The sequence below is a fragment of the Tursiops truncatus genome, chromosome 15 (genome assembly GCF_011762595.2).
Source record: "Tursiops truncatus isolate mTurTru1 chromosome 15, mTurTru1.mat.Y, whole genome shotgun sequence".
NCBI lineage: Eukaryota > Metazoa > Chordata > Mammalia > Artiodactyla > Delphinidae > Tursiops > Tursiops truncatus.
Window position 1 is genome coordinate 62460469 of NC_047048.1, and position 21656 is coordinate 62482124.

Sequence of the window (21656 nt, forward strand, 5' to 3'; positions counted from 1 at the left end):
GAGTTTTATACTGTCTTGCCTTATATTTAGGTCTTCAATCCATTTTGAGTTTATTTTTATGTGTGGTGTTAGGAAGTGTTCTAATTTCATTCTTTTACATGTAGCTGTCCAGTTTTCCCAGCACCACTTATTGAAGAGGCTGTCTTTTCTCCACTGTATATTCATTTTGTATATTTTATCAAAAATACGGTGACCATATGTGTGTGGGTTTATCTCCGGCCTTTCTATCCTCTTCCATTGATCTATCTTTCTGTTTTTGTGCCAGTACCATATTGTCTTGATTACTGTAGCTTTGTAGTAGTCTGAAGTCCGGGAGCCTGATTCCTCCAGCTCCATTTTTCTTTCTCAAAATTGCTTTGGTTATTCAGGGTCTTTTGTGTTTCCATACAAATTGTGAAATTTTTTGTTCTAGTTCTGTGAAAAATGCCATTGGTAGTTTGACAGGGATTGCACTGAATCAGTAGATTGCTTTAGGTAGTATAGTCATTTCCACAATGTTGACTCTTCCAATCCAAGAACATGGTATATCTCTCCATCTGTTTGTATCATCTTTAATTTCTTTCATCAGTGTCTTATAGTTTTCTGCATACAGGTCTTTTGTCTTCTTAGGTAGGTTTATTCCTAGGTATTTTATTCTTTGTGTTGCAATGGTAAATGGGAGTGTTTCCTTAATTTCTCTTTCAGATTTTTCATCATTAGTGTATAGGAATGCAAGAGATTTCTGTGCATTAATTTTGTATCCTGCTACTTTACCAAATTCATTGATTAGCTCTAGCAGTTTTCTGGTGGAGTCTTTAGGATTCTCTATGCATAGTAGCATGTCATCTGCAAACAGTGACATCTTTACATCCTCTTTTCTGATTTGGATTTCTTTTATTTCTTTTTCTTCTCTGACTGCTGTGGCTAGGACTTCCAAAACCATGTTGAATAATAGTGCTGAGAGTGGGCATCCTTCTGTTGTTCCCGATCTTAGAGGAAATGTTTTCAGTTTTCCACCATTGAGAATGATGTTTGCTGTGGGTTTGCCGTATATGGCCTCCATTATATTGAGGTAGGTTCCCTCTATGCCCACTTTCTGGAGAGTTTTTTTTACAATAAGTGGTGTTGAATTTTGCCAAAAGCTTTTTCTGTATCTGTTGAGATGATCATATGGTTTTTATTCTTCAATTCGTTAATATGGTGTATCACATTGATTGATTTGCATATATTGAAGAATCCTTGCATCCCTGGGATAAATCTCACTTGATCATGGTGTATGATCCTTTTAATGTATTTTTGGATTCTGTTTGCTAGTATTTTGTTGAGGATTTTTGCATCTATATTCATCAGAAATATTGGTCTGTAATTTTCTTTTTTTGTAGTATCTTTGTCTGGTTTTGGTATCAGGGTGATGGTGACATCGTAGAATGAGTTTGGGAGTGTTCCTCCCTCTGCTATATTTTGGAAGAGTTTGAGAAGGATAGGTGTTAGATCTTCTCTAAATGTTTGATAGAATTCGCCTGTGAAGCCATCCAGTCCTGGGCTTTTGTTTTTTGGAAGATTTTTAATCACTGTCTCAATTTCAGTGCTTGCAATTGGTCTGTTTATATTTTTCTATTTCTTCCTGGTTCAGTCTCAGAAGGTTGTGTTTTTCTAAGAATTTGTCCATTTCTTCGTGGTTGTCCATTTTATTGGCATATAGTTGCTTGTAGTAATCTCTCATGATCCTTTGTATTTCTGCAGTGTCAGTTGTTACTTCTCCTTTTTCATTTCTAATTCTATTGATTTGAGTCTTCTCCCTTTTTTTCTTGATGAGTCTGGCTAATGGCTTATCAATTTTGTTTATCTTCTCAAAGAACCAGCTTTTAGTTTTATTGACCTTTGCTATTGTTTTCTTTGTTTCTATTTCATTTATTTCTGATCTGATCTTTATGATTTCTTTCCTTCTGCTAACTTTGGGGGCTTTTTGTTCTTCTTTCTCTAATTGCTTTAGGTGTAAGGTTAGGTTGTTTACTTGAGATGTTTCTTATTCCTTGAGGTAGGATTGTATTGCTATAAACTTCCCTCTTAGAACTGCTTTTGCTTCATTCCATAGGTTTTGGGTCGTCATGCTTTCATTGTCATTCGTTTCTAGGTATTTTTTGATTTCTTCTTTGATTTCTTCAGTGATCTCTTGGTTATTTAGTAGTGTGTTGTTTAGCCTCCATGTTTTTGTATTTTTTACAGATTTTTTTCCTGTAATTGATATCTAGTCTCATAATGCTGTGGTCGGAAAAGATACTTGATATGATTTCAATTTTCTTAAATTTACCAAGGCTTGATTTGTGACCCAAGATATGATCTATCCTGGAGGATTTCCCATGAGCACTTGAGAAGAAAGTGTATTCTGTTGTTTTTGGATGGAATGTCCTATAAATATCAATTAAGTCCATCTTGTTTAATGTATCACTTAAAGCTTGTGTTTCCTTATTTATTTTCATTTTGGATGATCTGTCCATTGGTGAAAGTGGGGTGTTAAAGTCCCCTACTATGATTGTGGTACTGTTGATTTCCCCTTTTATGGCTGTTAGCATTTGCCTTATGTATTGAGGTGCTCCTATGTTGGGTGCATAAATATTTATAATTGTTATGTCTTCTTCTTGGATTGACCCCTTGATCATTATGTAGTGTCCTTCTTTGTCTCTTGTAATCATCTTTATTTTAAAGTCTATTTTGTCTGATATGAGAATCACTACTGCAGCTTTCTTTTGATTTCCATTTGCATGGAATATCTCTTTCTATCCCCTCACTTTCAGTCTGTATGTGTCCCTAGGTCTGAAGTGGGTCTCTTGTAGACAGTATATATATGGGTCTCGTTTTTGTATCCATTCAGCCAGTCTGTGTCTTTTGGTTGGAGCATTTAATCCATTTACATGTAAGGTAATTATTGATATGTATGTTCCCATTACCATTTTCTTAATTGTTTTGGGTTTGTTATTGTAGGTCTTTTCCTTCTCTTGTGTTTCCTAGAGAAGTTCCTTTAGCATTTGTTGTAAAGCTGGTTTGGTGGTGCTGAATTTTCTTAGCTTTTGCTTGTCTGTAAAGTTTTAATTTCTTCACTGAATCTGAATGAGATCCTTGCTGGGTAGAGTAATCTTAGTTGTAGGTTTTTCTCTTTCATCACTTTAAATATGTCCTGCCACTCCCTCTGGTTTGCAGAGTTTCTGCTGAAAGATCAGCTGTTAACCTTATGGAGATTCCCTTGTATGTTATTTGTTGTTTTTCCCTTGCTGCTTTTAATATTTTTTCTTTGTATTTAATTTTTGATAGTTTCATTAATATGTTTCTTGGCATGTTTCTCCTTGGATTTATCCTGTATGGGACTCTCTGGGCTTCCCAGACTTGATTGACTATTTCCTTTCCCATATTAGGGAAGTTTTCAACTATAATCTGTTCAAATATTTTATCAGTCCCTTTCTTTTTCTCTTCCTCTTCTGTGACCCCTATAATTTGAATGTTAGTGTGTTTAATGTTGTCCCAGAGGTCTCTGAGACTGTCCTCAATTCTTTCCATTCTTTTTTCTTTATTCTGCTCTGTCGTAGTTATTTCCACTATTTTTTTAAAAAATAAATTTATTTATTTATTTATTTTTGGCTGCATTGGGGCTTCATTGCTTCGCGCAGGCTCTCTCCAGTTGTGGCGAGCAGGGGCTACTCTTTTTTGTGGTGCACGGGCTCAGTAGTAGTGGCACATGGGCCCAGCTGCTCCACAGCATGTGGGATCCTCCCAGACCAGGGCTTGAACCCGTGTCCCCCGCATTGGCAGGTGGATTCCCAACCACTGCACCACCAGGGAAGTCCCTTTCCACTATTTTATCTTCCAGGTCACTTATCCATTCCTCTGCCTCAGTTATTCTGGTATTGACTCCTTCTAGAGAATTTTTAATTTCATTTATTGTGTTGTTCATCATTGTTTGTTTGCTCTTTAGTTCTTCTAGGTCCTTGTTAAACGTTTCTTGTATTTTCTCCATTCTATTTCCAAGATTTTGGATCATCTTTACTATCATTACTCTGGATTCTTTTTCAGGTAGACTGCCTATTTCCTCTTCATTTGTTTGGTCTGGTGGGTTTTTATATTGCTCCTTCATCTTCTGTGTGTTTCTCTGTCTTCTCATTTTGCTTAATTTACTGTGTTTGGGGTCTCCTTTTCGCAGGCTGCAGGTTCATAGTTCCCGTTGTTTTTGGTGTCTGCTCCCAGTGGCTAAGGTTGGTTCAATGGGTTGTGTAGGCTTCCTGGTGGAGGGGACTGGTGCCTGTGTTCTGGTGGACGAGGCTTGATCTTGTCTTTCTGATGGTCAGGACCACGTCCGGTGGTGTGTTTTGGGGTGTCTGTGACCTTACTATGATTTTAGGCAGCCTCTCTGTTAATGGGTGGGGTTGTGTTCCTGTCTTGCTAGTTGTTTGGCATAGGGTGTCCAGCACTGTAGCTGTTGTTCATTGAGTGGAGCTGGGTCTTAGCATTGAGATGGAGAACTCTGGGAGAGCCTTCGCCGTTTGATATTACATGGAGCCAGGAGGTCTCTGGTGGACCAATGTCCTGAACTCGGCTCTCCCATCTCAGAGGCACAGGCCTGACACCTGGTCGGCGCACCAAGACCCTGTCAGCCACATGGCTCAGAAGAAAATGGAGAAAAAAGATAGAGAAAATAAAATAAAATAAAATGAAATAAAGTTATTAAAATAAAAAAATATATTAAAAATTTAAAAAATTTCAAAAAAAGAAAAAAAAGGAAGAAGAGAGCAACTAAATCAAAAAACAAATCCACCAATGATAACAAGCGCTAAAAACTACACTAAGAAAAAAAAATGAAAAACAAAAACGGACAGACAGAACCCTAGGACAAATGGTAAAAGCAAAGCTATACAGACAAAATCACACAAAGAAGCATACACACTCACAAAAAGAGAAAAAGGAAAAAAATATGTATATCTTTTGGGAAGTCTGAGGTCTTCTGCCACTGTTCAGTAGGTGTTTTGTGGGAGTTGTTCCACGTGTAGATGTATTTCTGATGTATTTGTGGGGAGGGAGGTGATCTGCACGTTTTACTCCTCCACCATATTGAAGGTCTCTCTCATTCTTTTTAATGGTGGTATAGTATTCCATTCTTTGTATATACCATAATTTATTGAATCTAGCTTTCTATTATGAACATCAAGGTGGTTCCTTTTGTTTCCTCCATTACAACTTGATGTTTCCATGAACATCCTAGAATATACATTCTAGGTATTTTGTGTGTGAGAAGGTTCATAAATTTCTAAAAGTAGAAATGTCAGGTAATTAATGTAAGTCCAATTAAAATTTTCAAAATAATTCCTAAATTGCCATCCTCAGCATCAATTTAAGACAAAATTAAGGAAGGGTGTTTGTGAGAATAAGGTTTTTTTTAGCTTGAAGCCTTTAGGAGTTAGAGTAGGAAATACTGCACATACGTAAGGGGTGACTTAATACACTGAATGCATGTGTGAAAACTGCAGGGGTATTTCCTTGGTTTTAAAGCTCAGAACTCTGACTCCTCCAACAAATCTCATGTGGCATGAAAAACTCCCAGAGAGTTTTTCTGTTAAGACTTCTTCTGCCTCTGTCCACGTGACTCATTATGCCCACTTGGATTTGGGATCAATAGTATAGCGCTGTTTTCTGCTGTCCATAGGCTAAAGGCTGAAACACAGTCTTTTCACTTTCAATAGACACACAGATATAGAGTCATATTCTTCTATTATAAGAAAAACTATAGCACATGCATGACAATAAACACTCATCTTCACAGCCAGGAAAACAATACAACAGAGAGTGACAGAAGTAAGAACCCCACCTTATCTAAAGGGGGCAGTCATAACTCCACTCTAGCCAATTGCTGCCATGAAGGAAAGTGAGCCAGGATTGCCAAATGACCTGAATTTTCAAGGTAAGCTGGGTATTTAGAGTTTTTTTTTTAATTTCATGATTTTAAAAAATGTTGAATAAACAAAATAAGAAATGAAAGAGGAGAAATAACAACTGATACCACAGAGATATAAAAAATCATAAGAGAATACTATGAACAGTCATATGCCAACAAATTGGACAACATAGAAGAAACAGACAAATTTCTTGAAATATACAGCCTGCCAAGACTGAATCAAGAAGAAACAACTTGAACAGAGCAACCACTAGAAGTGAAATTGAATTTGTAATAAAAATACTCCAAGCAAACAGAAGTCCAGGACTGGATGGCTTCACAGGGAACTTCCACCAAACATACAAAGAAGAACAAATACCTATCTTTCTCAAACTATTCCAAAAAATTGAAGAGACTGGAGCACTCCCAAATTCATTCTACAAGGTCACCATTACACTGATACCAAAACCAGACAAAGACACTACAAATAAAGAAAATTACAGGCCAATATCTTTGATGAATATAGATGCAAAAATTCTCAACAAAATATTATCAAACTGGATCCAACAATACATAAAAAGGATCATACCCCATGATCAAGCTGGATTTATTCCAGGGTCACAAGGATGGTTCTACATTCACAGATCAATCAATGTGATACACTACATTAACAAAAGGAAGGATAAAAATCACATGACCATCTCAATAGACACAAAAAACACATTTCACAAAATTTAACATCCATCCATGATAAAAACTCATCAAAGTGGGTATACAGGGAACACACCTCAACATAATAAAGGCCATTTATGACAGACCTACAGCCAACGTAATACTCAACGATGAAAAGCTGAAACCCTTCTTGCTAAATTCAGGAACAAGTATGCCCACTCTCACTGTTTCTATTTAACCTAGTATTGGAAGTCCTACCCACAGCAATCAGACAAGAAAAAGAAATAAAAGGTATCCAAATTGGAAGTGAAGAGGTAAAACTATCACTATTTGCAGATGACATGATACGTTATATGGAGAACCCTAAAGTCTCCACCCCAAAACTATTAGAACTAATAAATGAATTCAGCAAGATAGCAGGATACAAGATTAATATACAGAAATCTGTTGCATTTCTACATAATAATAATGAAATATCAGAAAGAGAAAGTAAAAAATAATCCTGTTTAAAATCTCAAAAAAATAAAATCCCTAGCAATAAATTTAACCAAAAAGGTAAAAGACTTATACTCTAAAAACTATAAAAACATTGATGGAGGGAACTGAAGATGATTCAAAGAAATGGAAAGATAGCCCATCCTCTTAGATTGGAAGAATTAATATTGTTAAAATGGCCATACTACCCAAAGCAACCTACACACTTAATGCAATCCCTATCCAAACACCCATGACATTTTTCACAGAACTAGAACAAATAATCCTAAAATTTATATGGAACCATAAAAGACCCTGAATTGCAAAGCAATCCTGAGAAAAAAGAACAAAGCTGGAGGTATAACCCTCTCAGACTTCAGACTATACTACAAAGCTAGAGTAATCAGAACAGCGTGGTATTGTTACAAAAACAGACACATAGATCAATGGAACAGAATACAGAGCCAGAAATAAACCCATGCACCTATGGTCAATTAATCTACCACAAAGGAAGCAGGAATATGCAATGAAGAAAAAACGGTCTCTTCAATAAGTGGTGCTGGGAAAACTGGACAGCCAAATATAAAACAATGAGATTAGAACATTCCCTCATACCATATTCAAAAATAAACTCAAAATGGTTTAAAAACCTAAATGTAAGACCTGAAACCATAAAATTCCTAGAAGAGAACACAGGTGGAACACTCTTTGATGTAACACAAAATGAAAAGACAACCTACGGAATGGTAGAAGATATTTGCAAACGATGCGACTAACATGGGGTTAATATCCAAAATATACAAACAGCTCATATAACTCAATATCAAAAAAACAAACAACCCAATCAAAAAATGGGCAGAAAACCTGAATAGACATTTCTTCAAAGAAGACATACAGATGGCTAACAGGCACATGAAAAGATGCTCAAGATCACTAATTAGAGAAGTGCAAATCAAAACTACAATGAGATATCACTTCACACCTGTCAGAATGGCTATGATCAAAAAGACTACAAATAACAAATGTTGGAGAGGATATGGAGAAAAGGGAACCCTCATACAGTGTTGGTGGGAATGTAAATTGTTTCAGCCAGTATAGAAAACAGTATGGAGGTTATTCAAATAACTGAAAACAGAACTACCATATGATCCAGCAATTCCATTCCTGGCTATATATCCGAAGAAAATGAAAACACTAATTCAGAAACATACACCTTAATGTTCACAGCAACACTATTTATAATAGCCAAGATATGGAAGTAACCTAAGTATCTATCAACAGATGAATGGATAAAGAAGACATGGTATATATATTCAATGGAATACTACTCAGCAATAAAACGGATGAAATTCTGCCATTTGCAACAAAGTGGAGATATTATGCTTAGTGAAATAAGTCAGTATGATATCAGCATACTGTATAATGTCACTTATTTATAGACTCTAAAAAATAATACAAATGAATGTATATGCAAAACAGATTCACAGATGTAGAAAACAAAGGGGTTTCTATATGTGGTTACCAAAGTGGGGAGGGACAAATTAGGGGTATGGGATTAACAGAAACAAACTACTATATATAAAATAGATAAGCAACAAGAATATACTGTATAGCAGAGGTAATTATACCCATTCCATTGTAATAACCTATAATGGAGTATAATCTGCAAAAATACTGAAACACTATGCTGTACACCTGAAACTAACACAATATTGTAAGTCAACTGTACTTCAATAAAAAAAAATGTTGGCTCTGACTTTTTAAAGACAATCTGGTGAAAAACCTGTTAATAATGCTTGCCTCTGGGGAGAGAAAACCATTACTGGAGGAAGAACTTATTCTACACTGAATACCCTTTTGAATTTTGTACCCTGGTCATGTATTTTAAAAAATAAATTAACTCTCTAAACACTGCAGAAGCCAACTATTTAATCTGCACGTGGCTGGTCTGTAGGCCTGATCTACAGGATAAAGTTCACACTCTTCTTTTGCCCAGTACCCAAAGCCTCTTGGCTGTCTGACTTTGGCCTGACTCTTTCCCACTATATCCACTTATGTCCCCTGCATTCAGCTACATTCTCTTGAACATGTTTTGCCTTTTCCTTCTTTGGGGCCTCTGCTATGCTGTTCCTTTCTGTGATTTGTCTTTTAAGATATAGTTCAAATACTACTAATGAATTGATCCTTCTTCCAGGTGTCCTATACAGTATCCTAGGAGAGGCAGTAAAAAATGTAATTTCAGAGCATGGACTCAGGAGGCAAGCTCCTTGGATTTGAATTCTGGCTCTGCCAATTATACCACCATTTAAATGACCTCTGGGAAGTTACTTAACTTCTCTGGGCCTTGGTTTCCTCATCTCTGCTGTGGTGAGGATTAAATGAGTTAGAGATTCCAAAATGTTTAGAATAGTGCCTGGCGGGTAGTAAATACTCAGTCATAGAACTGACATTATTATTTTTTTAAAGACTTTTTTTGATGTGGACCTTTTTTTTTTTTTCGGTACGTGGGCCTCTTACTGCTGTGGCCCCTCCCGCCGTGGAGCACAGGCTCCGGATGCGCAGGCTCAGCGGCCATGGCTCACGGGCCCAGCCGCTCCGCGGCATGTGGGATCCTCCTGGACCGGAACACGAACCCGTGTCCCCTGCATCGGCAGGCAGACTCTCAACCGCTGAGCCACCAGGGAAGCCCCTGATGTGGACCATTTTTAAAGTCTTTATTGAATTTGTTACAATATTGCTTCTGTTTTATGTTTTGTTTTTTTGGCCATGAGGCATATGGTATCTTAGCTCCCCGACCAGGGATCGAACCCGTACCCCCTACATTGGAAGGTGAAGTCTTAACCAGTGGACCACCATGGAAGTCTCCAGAACTGATATTATTTAATTTTGTCTTGTGGTACATTCTCCAACTAGACCATGAGCTCCAGAGGTCAGAGCCTCTGGCTGACTCACCTGTGTCTTCAGTGCCTAGAATGGCTGGGCATAGAACAGGCACCTGGTAAAGATTTGGAATGAAATCCCCCACACATACATACACATACACACATTTCCTGTCTTTTTTCTCTGGACTGGAAATCTCACTGAGGACTGTGCCTTTTCTAGGCTCCATTGACTTCCAGAAGGACCAGCTGTTGGACCTGCACACAATACCTACTGATTAACAGAAGAAATAAAATCTCGGAGTGGAAGGTACTTCATCATGGGTTCACACAAGAAGTTCACAAAATCTGAAGTTCACAAACCATGCAATTATATTCCCAAAGCCAGAGGCAGACTTTTTATAGTATCAGCCTACCTTAGGTGACAGCCATTCTCATTCACTTGGGCCTCAGTAAAGTTATTGAATTTGGACTCTCTATCAGGCCCTTAACTAGGTTCTGGGCACACAGAGACAAAAGAGTATGTGCCTTGGTAAAAAAAGTATGTGGCTTGGGACTTCCCTGGTGGCGCAGTGGTTAAGAATCCACCTGCCAATGCAGGGGACACGGGTTCGACCCCTGGTCCGGGAGGATCCCACATCCCACATGCCGCAGAGCAACTAAGCCCGTGCACTACAACTACCGGGCCTGTGCTCTAGAGCCCACGAGCCACAACTACTGAGCCTGTGTATCACAACTACTGAAGCCCACGCGCCTAGAGCCCATGCTCCGCAACAAGAGAAGCCACCATAATGAGAAGCCCGCGTGCCACAACGAAGAGTAGCCCCCAGTCACAGCAACTAGAGAAAGCCTGCGTGCAGCAACGAAGACCCAAAGCAGCCATAAATAAATAAATCTAGAAATTGGTTTTAAAAAAAAGTATGTGGCTTAGTTACTAATGTGGATAATCATAAGGTATATGTTAAGGCTAGTCTTAACATATCTAATGTTATATGTCTAATATGTCTTCTTTGTGTAAAAAATGGGGAAAAGGAATATATACGTATTTTCTTGTTATGAGTAAACTAACTAAAGAATAAACAAGAATACTAAAACACGGTTGCCTTCAGGGAGGGAGAACTGAGTGGCTAGGGAATGTGGAAGGGAGGGTTAAACTGTAAACTCTTATACCCTTTGAATTTTGAAGCTTGAAAATGTCTTACTTAGTCACCAAATTAAAAGTTTTTCTTTTTTAAAGGATGAGATTTTTTAAAGATGTGGTTTAGACTAAGCAGTTCTACTTTTATGTATCAACCCTAGAGAAACATACAGGTGCCCAAACAGGCATGTACGTGGACGTTCCCTGTAGGGCTATTTGTAGTCATAAAACGTTAGAAATTACCAGAATAGCCATCAGTAGAGGAAAGCTAAACTGTGATCCATTCACACTTGGAATCCTATGCATCAGAATGAAGCTGACCTTTATGGAGGGAGTTGGAAAGAGTTCAAGACAGATTGTTAAATGAAAAGAAAACAAAAATATATCACAGCATAATATATATCATCCAATTTGTCTTTTAAAAACTATATACAGTTGACCCTTGAACAACATGGGTTTGAACTGCACGAGTCCACTTATACGCAGATGTTTTTCAATCGTGGATACTACAGTACTACGCAATCTGAGGTTGGTTGAATCCGTGGATACTGAACCTCTGATACAGAGGAACCGCACATATGGAGGGCCGACTATAAGTTATATGCAGATTTTCAACTGCGCAGAAGGCTGGCACCCCTAACCACAGCACTGTTCAAGGGTCAACTATATTTCTTTATATACATATATATGTATGTAAATGCACAGAGAAAGACCTGGAAGGATATACCACAAACTAATTACAGGGAAGGCAGGGTGACTAGGGGCCCTTAAAAAATAACAGTTTACTGGGCAAGGTGCTTCACATGAATTACCTTCTAATTCTCTTACCAACTCCATGAGGTAGTCCCCATTATTATTCCTTTTTATATTTGAAGAAACTGTAGCTGAGAGAGGCTATGTAACTTGCCTAAGTCACACGTCAAGCCCCAGACTTAAATTTGATTACTCTAGCGTGGTGCTTTTTAACTTTACATACTTCTAGAGATCAATTTTAGTTATTGAAAAAAAAGATAATCCAAAGGAGCTGCCTCCAGCCTGGCAGGGGCCTAGTAGGACCCAAGCAGCGTGGTCAGTGCTGTGAGGAGGGGTCAGGGGCTTACATCCGAGGAGCTGGGCTCTTGTGAGGTCCTCAGCAACACTCCCTCCGCCAGGGCCCGGTCCACAGCCTGCCTTGCTAGCTCCTCCAGCTGCTGTTCATCCTGCAAGAGGCTCCCCCAGCCGGTGGCCATCCCGACCTGCAACAGAAGGAGAGAGAAGGGCTGACAGATGGCCTGGGGCCCCACAACTGGCAGTGTGGTACGGGGGAGAGAACACTGGCTGGCAGTTCTTAACAATTTCCATGAGCACAAAATGGAAAGCTTGACAAAGCATTTCCACTGACACTCCTTCTTTTGAGTCCTAATCCAATGATGACCTTATTCTCACAGTAAGGAAGCGGAGGCTCAGAGAGATGAAATGACTTGCCCAAGGTAATGACTAGTAAAACCTGGACTTGAACTCGGGTCTCTGGACTCCCAGCCCAATGCTTTCCATTGGAGAAAGAGGCACTAATAACATATGTGATCGTGGCAAGTTCATTCTCCTCCCAGAGCTGCAGGTTCTCTACCTGTGAAACAAGGGGTCTGGGGTAGACCATGGTTTCCAAACCGGCTGAATATTCTGGAGAGCTTGGAAAAGAATACAGATTCCTGGGCCCTACTAGAGATTCTGATTCAAGAGGTCTGAGGGGAGGGAAGGGCTGAAGCTCTGTATTTTTAATAAATTTTCCTGGGACGGGAACTGCTGCAATATATTATTAATTTCCCTTCTAGCTCCAACAACCCATGTCGGCAGGTTTCAAATAAATTATGTGGGAGTGGGGGAAAGGAGCTCTTTGTGGAATACTATTAAATGCAAATAAGGTGAACTCCTCCCTCATACTAACCAGAGGCAAACTCACTAGCAGGAAATGATTACATTCCTTGTATGGACATCTATCATCATAGAACCAAAAGACAGAAAATATTCTTGAGAAATCATATTAGCAGGATAGAAATAATTGAAACCCAAGTGCCCAATGTAATAGGAGGAGTCCAACTGGCTGCCAGAGACACACAGGGTGAACCAACTCACACTTTGACACTCACTGATTTTGCAGTAGGCCCCAGGGGTGTAAGAAAATCTGGATAAAAATCTGGAAACACCAGTCATTAGAACATGGCTGCCCAGCTCAGTGGTCCCAGGAAGAGAGCTGGAGAATGACAAGTAACCTCCATCACATTCAGCTCCATCCCCCACTCCCCATGACAGAACTGGTGCTAGACCAATAATGATAGTCTGTCGGCCTCAGCACAATGTTTTGAAAGAATGAGCATGTGACTTCAAGAGGGTCCTGACAACAACCCTGTCAGGTGAGACATAGATAAGGGCAGTCATAGTAGAGAACAAAGCTCTGAGGTCAGTCAGACCTGGGTTTGAATCCATAATAATTACTTCCTTTATAAATAAGGTCACCATGTGGATTAAATGGAAAAAAAAAAACCTGTGTGTAGTTCCTTAGCAGTGTTTGAAGCTCTATACATGGGAGCTTCTTTTTTGGCTGTACCTACTTTACAGGTAGAAGACTTGTCAGAGGTCAACCAGCAGCCTGGTGGCAGAGCCAAGACTAGAAGCTGTGACTCTGACATTAGAGCAATGGAACCCTCCATTGGCCCCCATCTCTTCACAACTCTGGGATTCTATTATCTCCACCTGCTGTTGGGTTTTTACTGATTGGCATCTAATGCCAGGACCCTGACTGAGGACGCAGAGAAAGATAAGACAAAAATAATTGCTATGAGAAGTGCTAATTGGGCCCTTTGTTTTTCTCATTCTACAGTCTCAATCCTTCTTGTGGCTTTATTTCTGTTTTGCTGATGACACTCGAATCTATAACTTCACTGCAGTGCTTTTCCTGACCTTCAACGGAGAATATCCAACTGCTTACTGAGCGTCTCCATAGAACCAGAATAGAATGTGTTGTTGTCTCCCCATAAATCTGCTCCTACTCTTGATGAACCCGACCCAGGCACCCAAGCCTTGTACATACGTCTTTCCTACACCCCATTCTCCCCAAATCCTGTGGATTCTATCTCAGTATACAGTACTCTAAATTCCTTAATTTCTCTCCACCTTCACCGTTAGGAGGCGTGGTTCCGACTACCGCCATCTCTTCCCTAGGCACGAAACAGATTCGGAGTGATGTATCTTCAGGACACACCGGCTAGTCTCCCGCTTCCAGGCCTTGGCATTTGCTGTCGTCTCTCTTTGGGACAATCCCCACCGCTCACGACTTAGTTTCAGAAGCCGTCCCTGTTCCCCGCCCAGGGCTTTTCTCTACGACCCATTAATTTCCCCTGTATCATTGAGAATAGTGTGTCTTGATCACTTCTCTAGCTCCAGCGCCTACTACAGTATTCAATGAATGTTAAATGAAAGAATGATGAATGAATGACATATTGGAGCCAGATCACCAAAAGCCTTAACACGCCCACAAGAAAACCCCGGTCGGACTTAAAAGCAAGCGCGAGGCCAATGCCTGCGTGAGGCCCGGGGCAACAACACGGTCTCCTGCCCAGGCCTGCCCCACCTCACGGCCCGCTCGCTCCCACCAGAGGCAAAGTTTGGTTCTAATCGCTTCCACTTTTGTTGTTTTAAAAAAAAAAAACTCCGGCTCTAGTCTCACCGGCACCGAGCGCCCGACACCAGCACAATCTGGAGTCAGGAGATCTAGGAAATCTGCAATCGAGAAGCACCAACCCCACCCCCTCACTGGACACCAGCTTCTAGGTCCCTGCCATGGGTATGAGCTGCGACATCTCCTGGTCTCCGGGGCTCCAATCGCTGACAGACCCCTCCCTCATGGCCTTCCTCCCGAAGAAACGTGACCCTTGCCGGCCGCCGTTGCCGTGCCCCAACCTACTCGTTCGTCGTCCTGCCGCTCTCTGTACTCAGGCCCCCTCGCGCCTTCACCGGAGCTTCAGGGGGCGGGGCCTCGATGTGATCCAACGCGCTTGCGCGTCCCCTCCCACCACCAACCCCCCCACACACAATCCGCCCCCCCACCCCACCCCAGGCAGGGCTTAAAGAGCAGCGGAGCTGGACGGTGGCTGGGAAGGGGCGGTCCGTGTGAGGACAGCTTTGGAACAGCACCTTGGGAAGAAAGGGAGGAGTCGTGCTGGGGCCGCCGGGAGCTACGGGTTTGAAAAGCTAAAGCTCGTAGGGCGTCGCAACTGCTGACTTCCGACGCAAGATGGGGAAGCTGATACTCAGAATGGGACAGTCACTACCTTGGGGACACACAGTTGGTGGTAGTGGGTGTGGTAATAGAGGCCCAGAGACAGAGACAGAGCCCAGCGCAGGGTCCCATAACACGTTAAAGGCTGAACCAGTGTTGGAACCCAGCTGGGTCCCAGAAAAGAACACCTGATTTCTCCAACCCTGGGACAGCTGCAGGAAAAGCCTTAATGGCAAAAGGAAAGTAATTTCATTTTTCCAGCAGTTTTAAAGTTAGGAACGTTTGAGGGTGATCCAGTGTTTCACAAAATGTCCAATATCACTCGCATCAGGATCTGGTGCAGTTTTTTTTTTTTTAATGCAGGTTTTTTTATCCCTACCTCCATCTCACCCCTTGGCAGCTCCCCAGTTCTTTAACTGTGCCTTCTTTCTGGATTGTGATAGGATTCTTCTCAGTCTGAAGCACCTGATATGAATTTTAATTAAACTGAATTTATCAGTCTGGGCTCTGGGGAATTAACCATGAATAAGACAGAGCCCCGGCTTTCACCTCTGATTAAAAAGGTAGACAGGCAAACAGTGTTTTTCTGGGGAAGTACGGAAGGCTTTTGGGGTCTTGAAGGACAGGTAAGCGTGTGTAAACAGTGAAGGAAGTAGGGGTGGAGGTTAGAGGCAGGAAAGGGACTAGTGTACCAAGTAGCAGGAGCAGAAACAGCAAAGGCAAATAATCCTGAATGTGGCTAGTCTTGTTTTAGAGACAATGAGGAGTTTGGTGTAGATACTGAGGAGGGTCTGGGGGTTGGAGCAGGCTTTTAGGAGCTCAGTCTTGGGGAGGGAGCCTTGGATGCTAGGTTAAGAAGTTTAGCATTTGTCCAATGAGTTGTCTAAGGATATTAAGGAAGAGGGAAACATGGTGTGTTAGGTTCTGGTTACAGCATGGCAAATAGTTTGTAAGTGGGGAGACCAAGGCCAGAGAGAGATCTCAGAGGTAGTTAAGGTGTGAGATGATGAGGCGGGGCCGAGAAGATGGAGAGAAGGGGACAGATTAAAGAGATATTTAGGAGAGAGAACTCCAACTGATTATAAATCAGCGGCCCAATCCAGGGTACAGGATGTTTCCAACTCCTTAAATAAAGTATGTGGGACTTCCCTGGTGGTCCAGTGGGTAAGACTGCTTGCTCCCAATGGAGGCAAACCAGGCTGGATCCCTGGTTGGGGAACTAGATCCTCCTGCATGCATGCCTCAACTAAGAAGCCCACATGCCACAACGAAGATCCCATGTGCTGCAACTAAGATCCAGTGCAGCCAAAATAAATAAATACATAAATATTTAAAAAATAATAAAGTATGTACATTACCTACAGGACAGACTGAGCTTTCCAATCTTGTTGGTGGGAAGGAAGGGATAGGTGGTCTGTTTATTGCCACAACTGTGATTTCATGATGTCCCTCTTTTGTCTGCTTTTGTACCTAAGGGAGAGTCTGAAGCAGCAGTTACTATAATAGGCCCCAGGTGCCAGAAGAAGTCCACCGGGCTAACAAGGAACAAAGGAAGCTATTTCTAGGGCAGCATGAAATTAAAAAATCATGACCCAGGGTTCTCTGTGCAGGTTCTCCTCTTCCAAGATGGGTGCCAAATGACGTGTATCATGTGCCTATTTGTGAGATTTGGGGAGGATCCCAGACCTTAACACCCCTTTGGTTGTGTCCTCTCACATTGTGGCAGGTAAGGTATTTTCATTCCCATTTTGTAGATGTGGCAGTTGAGCCTCAGAAGTTATGTGACTTGTTCAAGGGGATCCAGTTTGTGGTGGGACTGGAAGTGAGGGGCTCTTGGCCAAAGATGTTTCCAGCAAGTCTTTGCCTTTCTTGCTCCCTCTGCTCAGATGCTTTTCTTCTAAATCTTGGCGTAAGTGGCTCCTTCTTGTCATTCAGATGTTTCCTTCTCAGATGACATCCCCACCTGATCAGCCTGTGTCACATTTTCCTGTGTATTTTCTACATAGCACTTACTAGTATCTGAAATTATTAATTTTATGTGTTTCCCTCCACTAGAATGTGAGCTCCATGAAAACAGGGGCAATATCTGTCTTGGTCACCACTTTACCCCTAGCACCTGGAATAGTAGATACTCAATAATATTTGCCGACTGATGGAAATAAGCTGGGGAGGGAGGAAGGGAAGGAAACCAACATTAAGTGAAAGCTTGGGATGTTTCAGGTGCTTCTCATAAACTATCTCATTTGATCCCCTCAGAGCCTTTCCAGGTGGGTACTGTATCTCCATTGGGTGATAAGAAAACATGGGAAGTGAGGTCAAGTCAGTCGTTTGTTACTTTTGAGGCCATAGGCTCCTTTGAGAATCTCCATTAGACACAAACTTTTAGCAGACCATGTGGAGGAATTCAGAGACCTCTTCAGGCCTACTCAGGGATCCCAGATCAAGGAACCCAGGATTAGGGAACTTGCCCGAGGTCCTTCTGGCCTCAAGCCTTTGCTGGTTCCTCCCTCCATGGCAAGGATAGGTTCCCTTTAGTGGACATCAGGGAACCTGCTGAAGATTTTGGAGCAGAGCGAGTTTATGATGTCTTGAGCCTTTCATGTCTCCGACCTGAGTTCAAATCCTGACTCCACAAACTATCAGTGTGACTATGGGCAAGACTTCTCACCTCTCTGAATCCCACTTCCCTCACTTTCAAAATGGAATCTGTTTTTTGTTTTTTTTCTAACAATGACTAATCTTTATTTGATCTGCTCGTTAAGTGCCGGGTACTTGGCTGCTGGCTTTACAGTTGTTATCTCACTTTCACCACAAACCTATGAGGTGAGTACTGTTATCATGTCCATTTTACAGCTGGGGACTTGGAGGCTTGAAGAAATGCCCTGACTTGCCGAAGGTCATGCAGCTTTACACTCTTAGCCATTGTGCACCTACACACGTACCTTGGGATGTGCCACGAGCTCAGGCTTCCCAAAGCTGACTTCTGAATCCACTGCAAACTCTGTTGGGTTTGTGGGAACACTTGAGTCTAAATTAGTTTAAGGAAAAGGCAAGGAGGGCTGCACTGCAGTGTGAATGGAGGTCAATCTCTTTGTATGTTGCCTTTCCCCCGTAAGGGCCTCTGGCCAAGCCTAGAGTGGGCCTCTTGACTGGGACATCTGTGTCATCCCAGGGTCTGCATTGCACGGAGGTCTGCATTTGTGCACGTGGCTGCTGTCTCTTTTTAGCAATGACATCACTCTGCCTGGAATTATGAGGCTGTCTCCACGCCTGACTGGGGGCCACTGCTTGGCCATTCAGAGTGGAATTCCTGTGTCTTCCAGCCCCTACCTACCACAGGCCTGGCACAGCCATGCTGCTCAGGAAATGCCTTTGGAATCAAAGGGAGGGCTCTTCCATGTGTTGAGGATTTACTGTGTGCCAGGCCTGTCCCGGACACTTTACATGTGTTATCTCATTTACATGCCCCAGTAATCCTGGGAGGGAGAAGTTACCGTCTCTATTTTACTGAGAAGAAACAGACTCAGTTGGGCTTTACCTTAGGCCCACTTGGGGTGATTGATGGCACCAGGACTGACTCTAGGGCTTGTGTGCTCATCGTGCATGATGAATTCTTGAAGCTGTGAGCTGATAAAGGGGATACACTCCTCAGCACCCAGGATCCTCAGAGACTTTCTATCAACAAGCTTCTAGTCCAGCTCTCATTTCATCCATGAGGAAACAGGAGCCCAGAAAGGAGCGATGACTTACTTATAGCCCCTCTTTTCCGCTTACTACTTATCCATTGTTTTTTAAAAAAAATATTTATTTATTTATTTATTGGCTGCATTGGGTCTTAGTTGCGGCACACGGGATCTTTCATTGCAGTGCTCGGGCTGTTCGTTGTGGTGCACGGGCTTCTTTCTAGTTGTGGCTTGGGAGCTCCAGAGCGTGTGGGCTCACTAGTTGTGGTGCACGGGCTCTCTAGTTGTGGCTTGCGGGCTCCAGAGGGAATGGGCTCTGTAGTTGTGGCACGTGGGCTCAGTATTTGCAGCACGAGGGCTTAGTTGCTCTGTGGCATGTGGGATCTTAGTTCCCTGACCAGGGATCGAACTGGCATCCCCTGCATTGCAAGACAGATTTTTTTTAAATTAATTAATTTATTTTTGGCTGTGTTGGGTCTTCGTTGCGGTGCGCGGGCTTCTCATTGTGGTGTCTTCTCTTGTTGTGGAGCATGGGCTCTAGGCACGTGGGCTTCAGTAGTTGTGGCACATGGGCTCAGTAGTTGTGGCTTGCGGGCTCTAGAGCACAGGCTCAGTAGTTGTGGCGCACAGGCTTAGTTGCTCCGTGGCATGTGGGATCCTCCTGGACCAGGGCTCGAACCCGTGTCCCCTGCATTGGCAGGCGGATTCTTAACCACTGCGCCACCAGGGACACCCTCAAGACAGCTTCTTAACCACTGGACCACCAGGGAAGTCCCACTACTTATCTTTATCTACCTTTTGGGAAGGGTGAGATCCACTTTTACTCACCATTATACCACCCAAGTAGCCCAGTGCCTGGTCCTACTTGACACTCAGTAAATGCTTTTAAATTTTATTTATTATAAAAACATTGAGAAAAGTATAAATGTTAGTATAACAGACAACCATATACCCACCACCCCACTTGCGAAATAAAAACTGCTAATATAGCTGAAGGCCCCCTGTGTGCCCCTCTACAACTGCACCTCCCCAACCCCTGGCGAAGTTAAGAGTCTCCTGAATTTGGTGTTTATTATTCTATGCCATTTTTTTTTCTTTTTTTTGTGGTATGCGGGCCTCTCACTGTTGTGGCCTCTCCCATTGCGGAGCACAGGCTCCGGATGCGCAGGCTCAGCGGCCATGGCTCACGGGCCCAGCCGCTCCGCAGCATGTGGGATCTTCCCGCACCAGGGCACGAACCCTTGTCCCCTGCATCGGCAGGCGGACTCTCAACCACTGCGCCACCAGGGAAGCCCCTATGCCATTTTTTTATTCATATACCATAAAATTCAACCTGCTTAAGTGTACAGTTTAGTGGCTTTTAGTGTGTTCACAAGATTGTGCAACCATCACCACTATCTAATTCTAGAACATTTTCACCCCCAAAAGGAACCCCATACTCATTATCAGTCACTCCCCCATTCCTCCCTGTCTCCAGCCCCGGCAATCACTAATCTGCTTTCTGTCTCTATGGATTTGCCCATTCTGGACATTTACTATAAATGGAATCCTGTATGTGGTCTTTTGTGTCTGGCTTCTTTCACTTACCATAATGTTTTCAAGGTTCATCCATGTTGTAGTATGAATCAATATTTCATTCCTTTTTATGGTATGGTATTCCATTGTGTGAATACAGCACGTTTTGTTTATCCATCACTTGGTGGACATTTGGGTTGTTTCTGCTTTTTGCTATAAATAATGCTGCCATGAACAAGTTTTTGTGTGGATATATGTTTTCAATTCTCTTGGTTATATAAGTGGACTTGCTGGGTCATATGGTAACTCTATGTTTAACTTTTTGAGGAACTGCCAGACTGTTTTCTAAAGTGGCTGCACTGTTTTCCATTCCCACCAGCAATGTATGAGAGTTTCAATTTTTACATCTTCACCAACACTTATCTCTTTGATTATGACCATCCTAATGGGTGTGAAGTGGTATCTCATTATGGTTTCAATTTGCATTTCCCTAATGACTAATGATATTGAGCGTGTTTTCGTGTGCTTATTGGCCATTTGTATATATCCTTTGGGGAAATGTCTATTAAAACCTTTTACCCATTTTAAGGGCAAAAATATTATTGAGTTTTAAGAATTCTTTATATATTCTGGATACCAGACCCTTATCAGATATATGATTTGCAAATATTTTCTCCTATTCTGTGGGTTTTCTTTTCAGTTTCTTGATGTTGTCTTTTTTTTTTTTTTTTGGTAAATATCTATATATTTTATGCAGCCTCTTTATATTGAAGAAATTGGGGTGTTTTAAAATATCTTTATTGGAGTATAATTGCTTTACATTGTTGTGTTAGTTGCCGCTGTATAACAAAGTGAATCAGCTGTATGTATACATACATGCCCATGTCCCCTCTCTCTTGTGTCTCCCTCCCACCCTCCCTATCCCACCCCTTGATAGTGTCCTTTGAAGCACAAACGTTTTTAATTTTGATGTAATCTAATTCATCTATTTTTTTCCTTAGGTTGCTTATGTTTAGAGTGTCATATCTACGAAACCATTGCCTAATCCAAAATCATGAAGACTCACACCTGTCTTCTGTGAGATTTATGGGTTTTGCTGTTACATTTAGGTCTTTGATTCATGGTGCGAGGTAGGTCGTATGCA

General features: G+C 41.8%; 1 protein-coding gene across 12 annotated transcripts in view; it reads right to left on the reverse strand.

Annotated features, from left to right (window-relative positions):
* GSS (glutathione synthetase) overlaps nucleotides 1-15108 on the reverse strand; it is a 79643-nt gene extending 64535 nt beyond the window's left edge. For 8 of the 12 annotated variants that reach the window (XM_073792907.1, XM_073792910.1, XM_073792908.1 and 5 more), the window contains exons 1-3: nucleotides 15000-15108; nucleotides 12160-12294; nucleotides 11303-11380 (exon numbers count right to left, since the gene is read on the reverse strand). In XM_073792907.1, the coding sequence (XP_073649008.1) occupies nucleotides 11303-11380; nucleotides 12160-12288 (207 nt within the window). In that variant the 5' untranslated portion in view covers nucleotides 12289-12294; nucleotides 15000-15108. Of the gene's footprint in view, nucleotides 1-11302; nucleotides 11381-12087; nucleotides 12295-14209; nucleotides 14229-14762; nucleotides 14901-14999 lie in introns of those variants that run through there. The other 4 variants (XM_019950800.2, XM_073792905.1, XM_019950801.2 and 1 more) reach the window with 4 other exon arrangements.
* Nucleotides 15109-21656: the final 6548 nt, after the last annotated feature.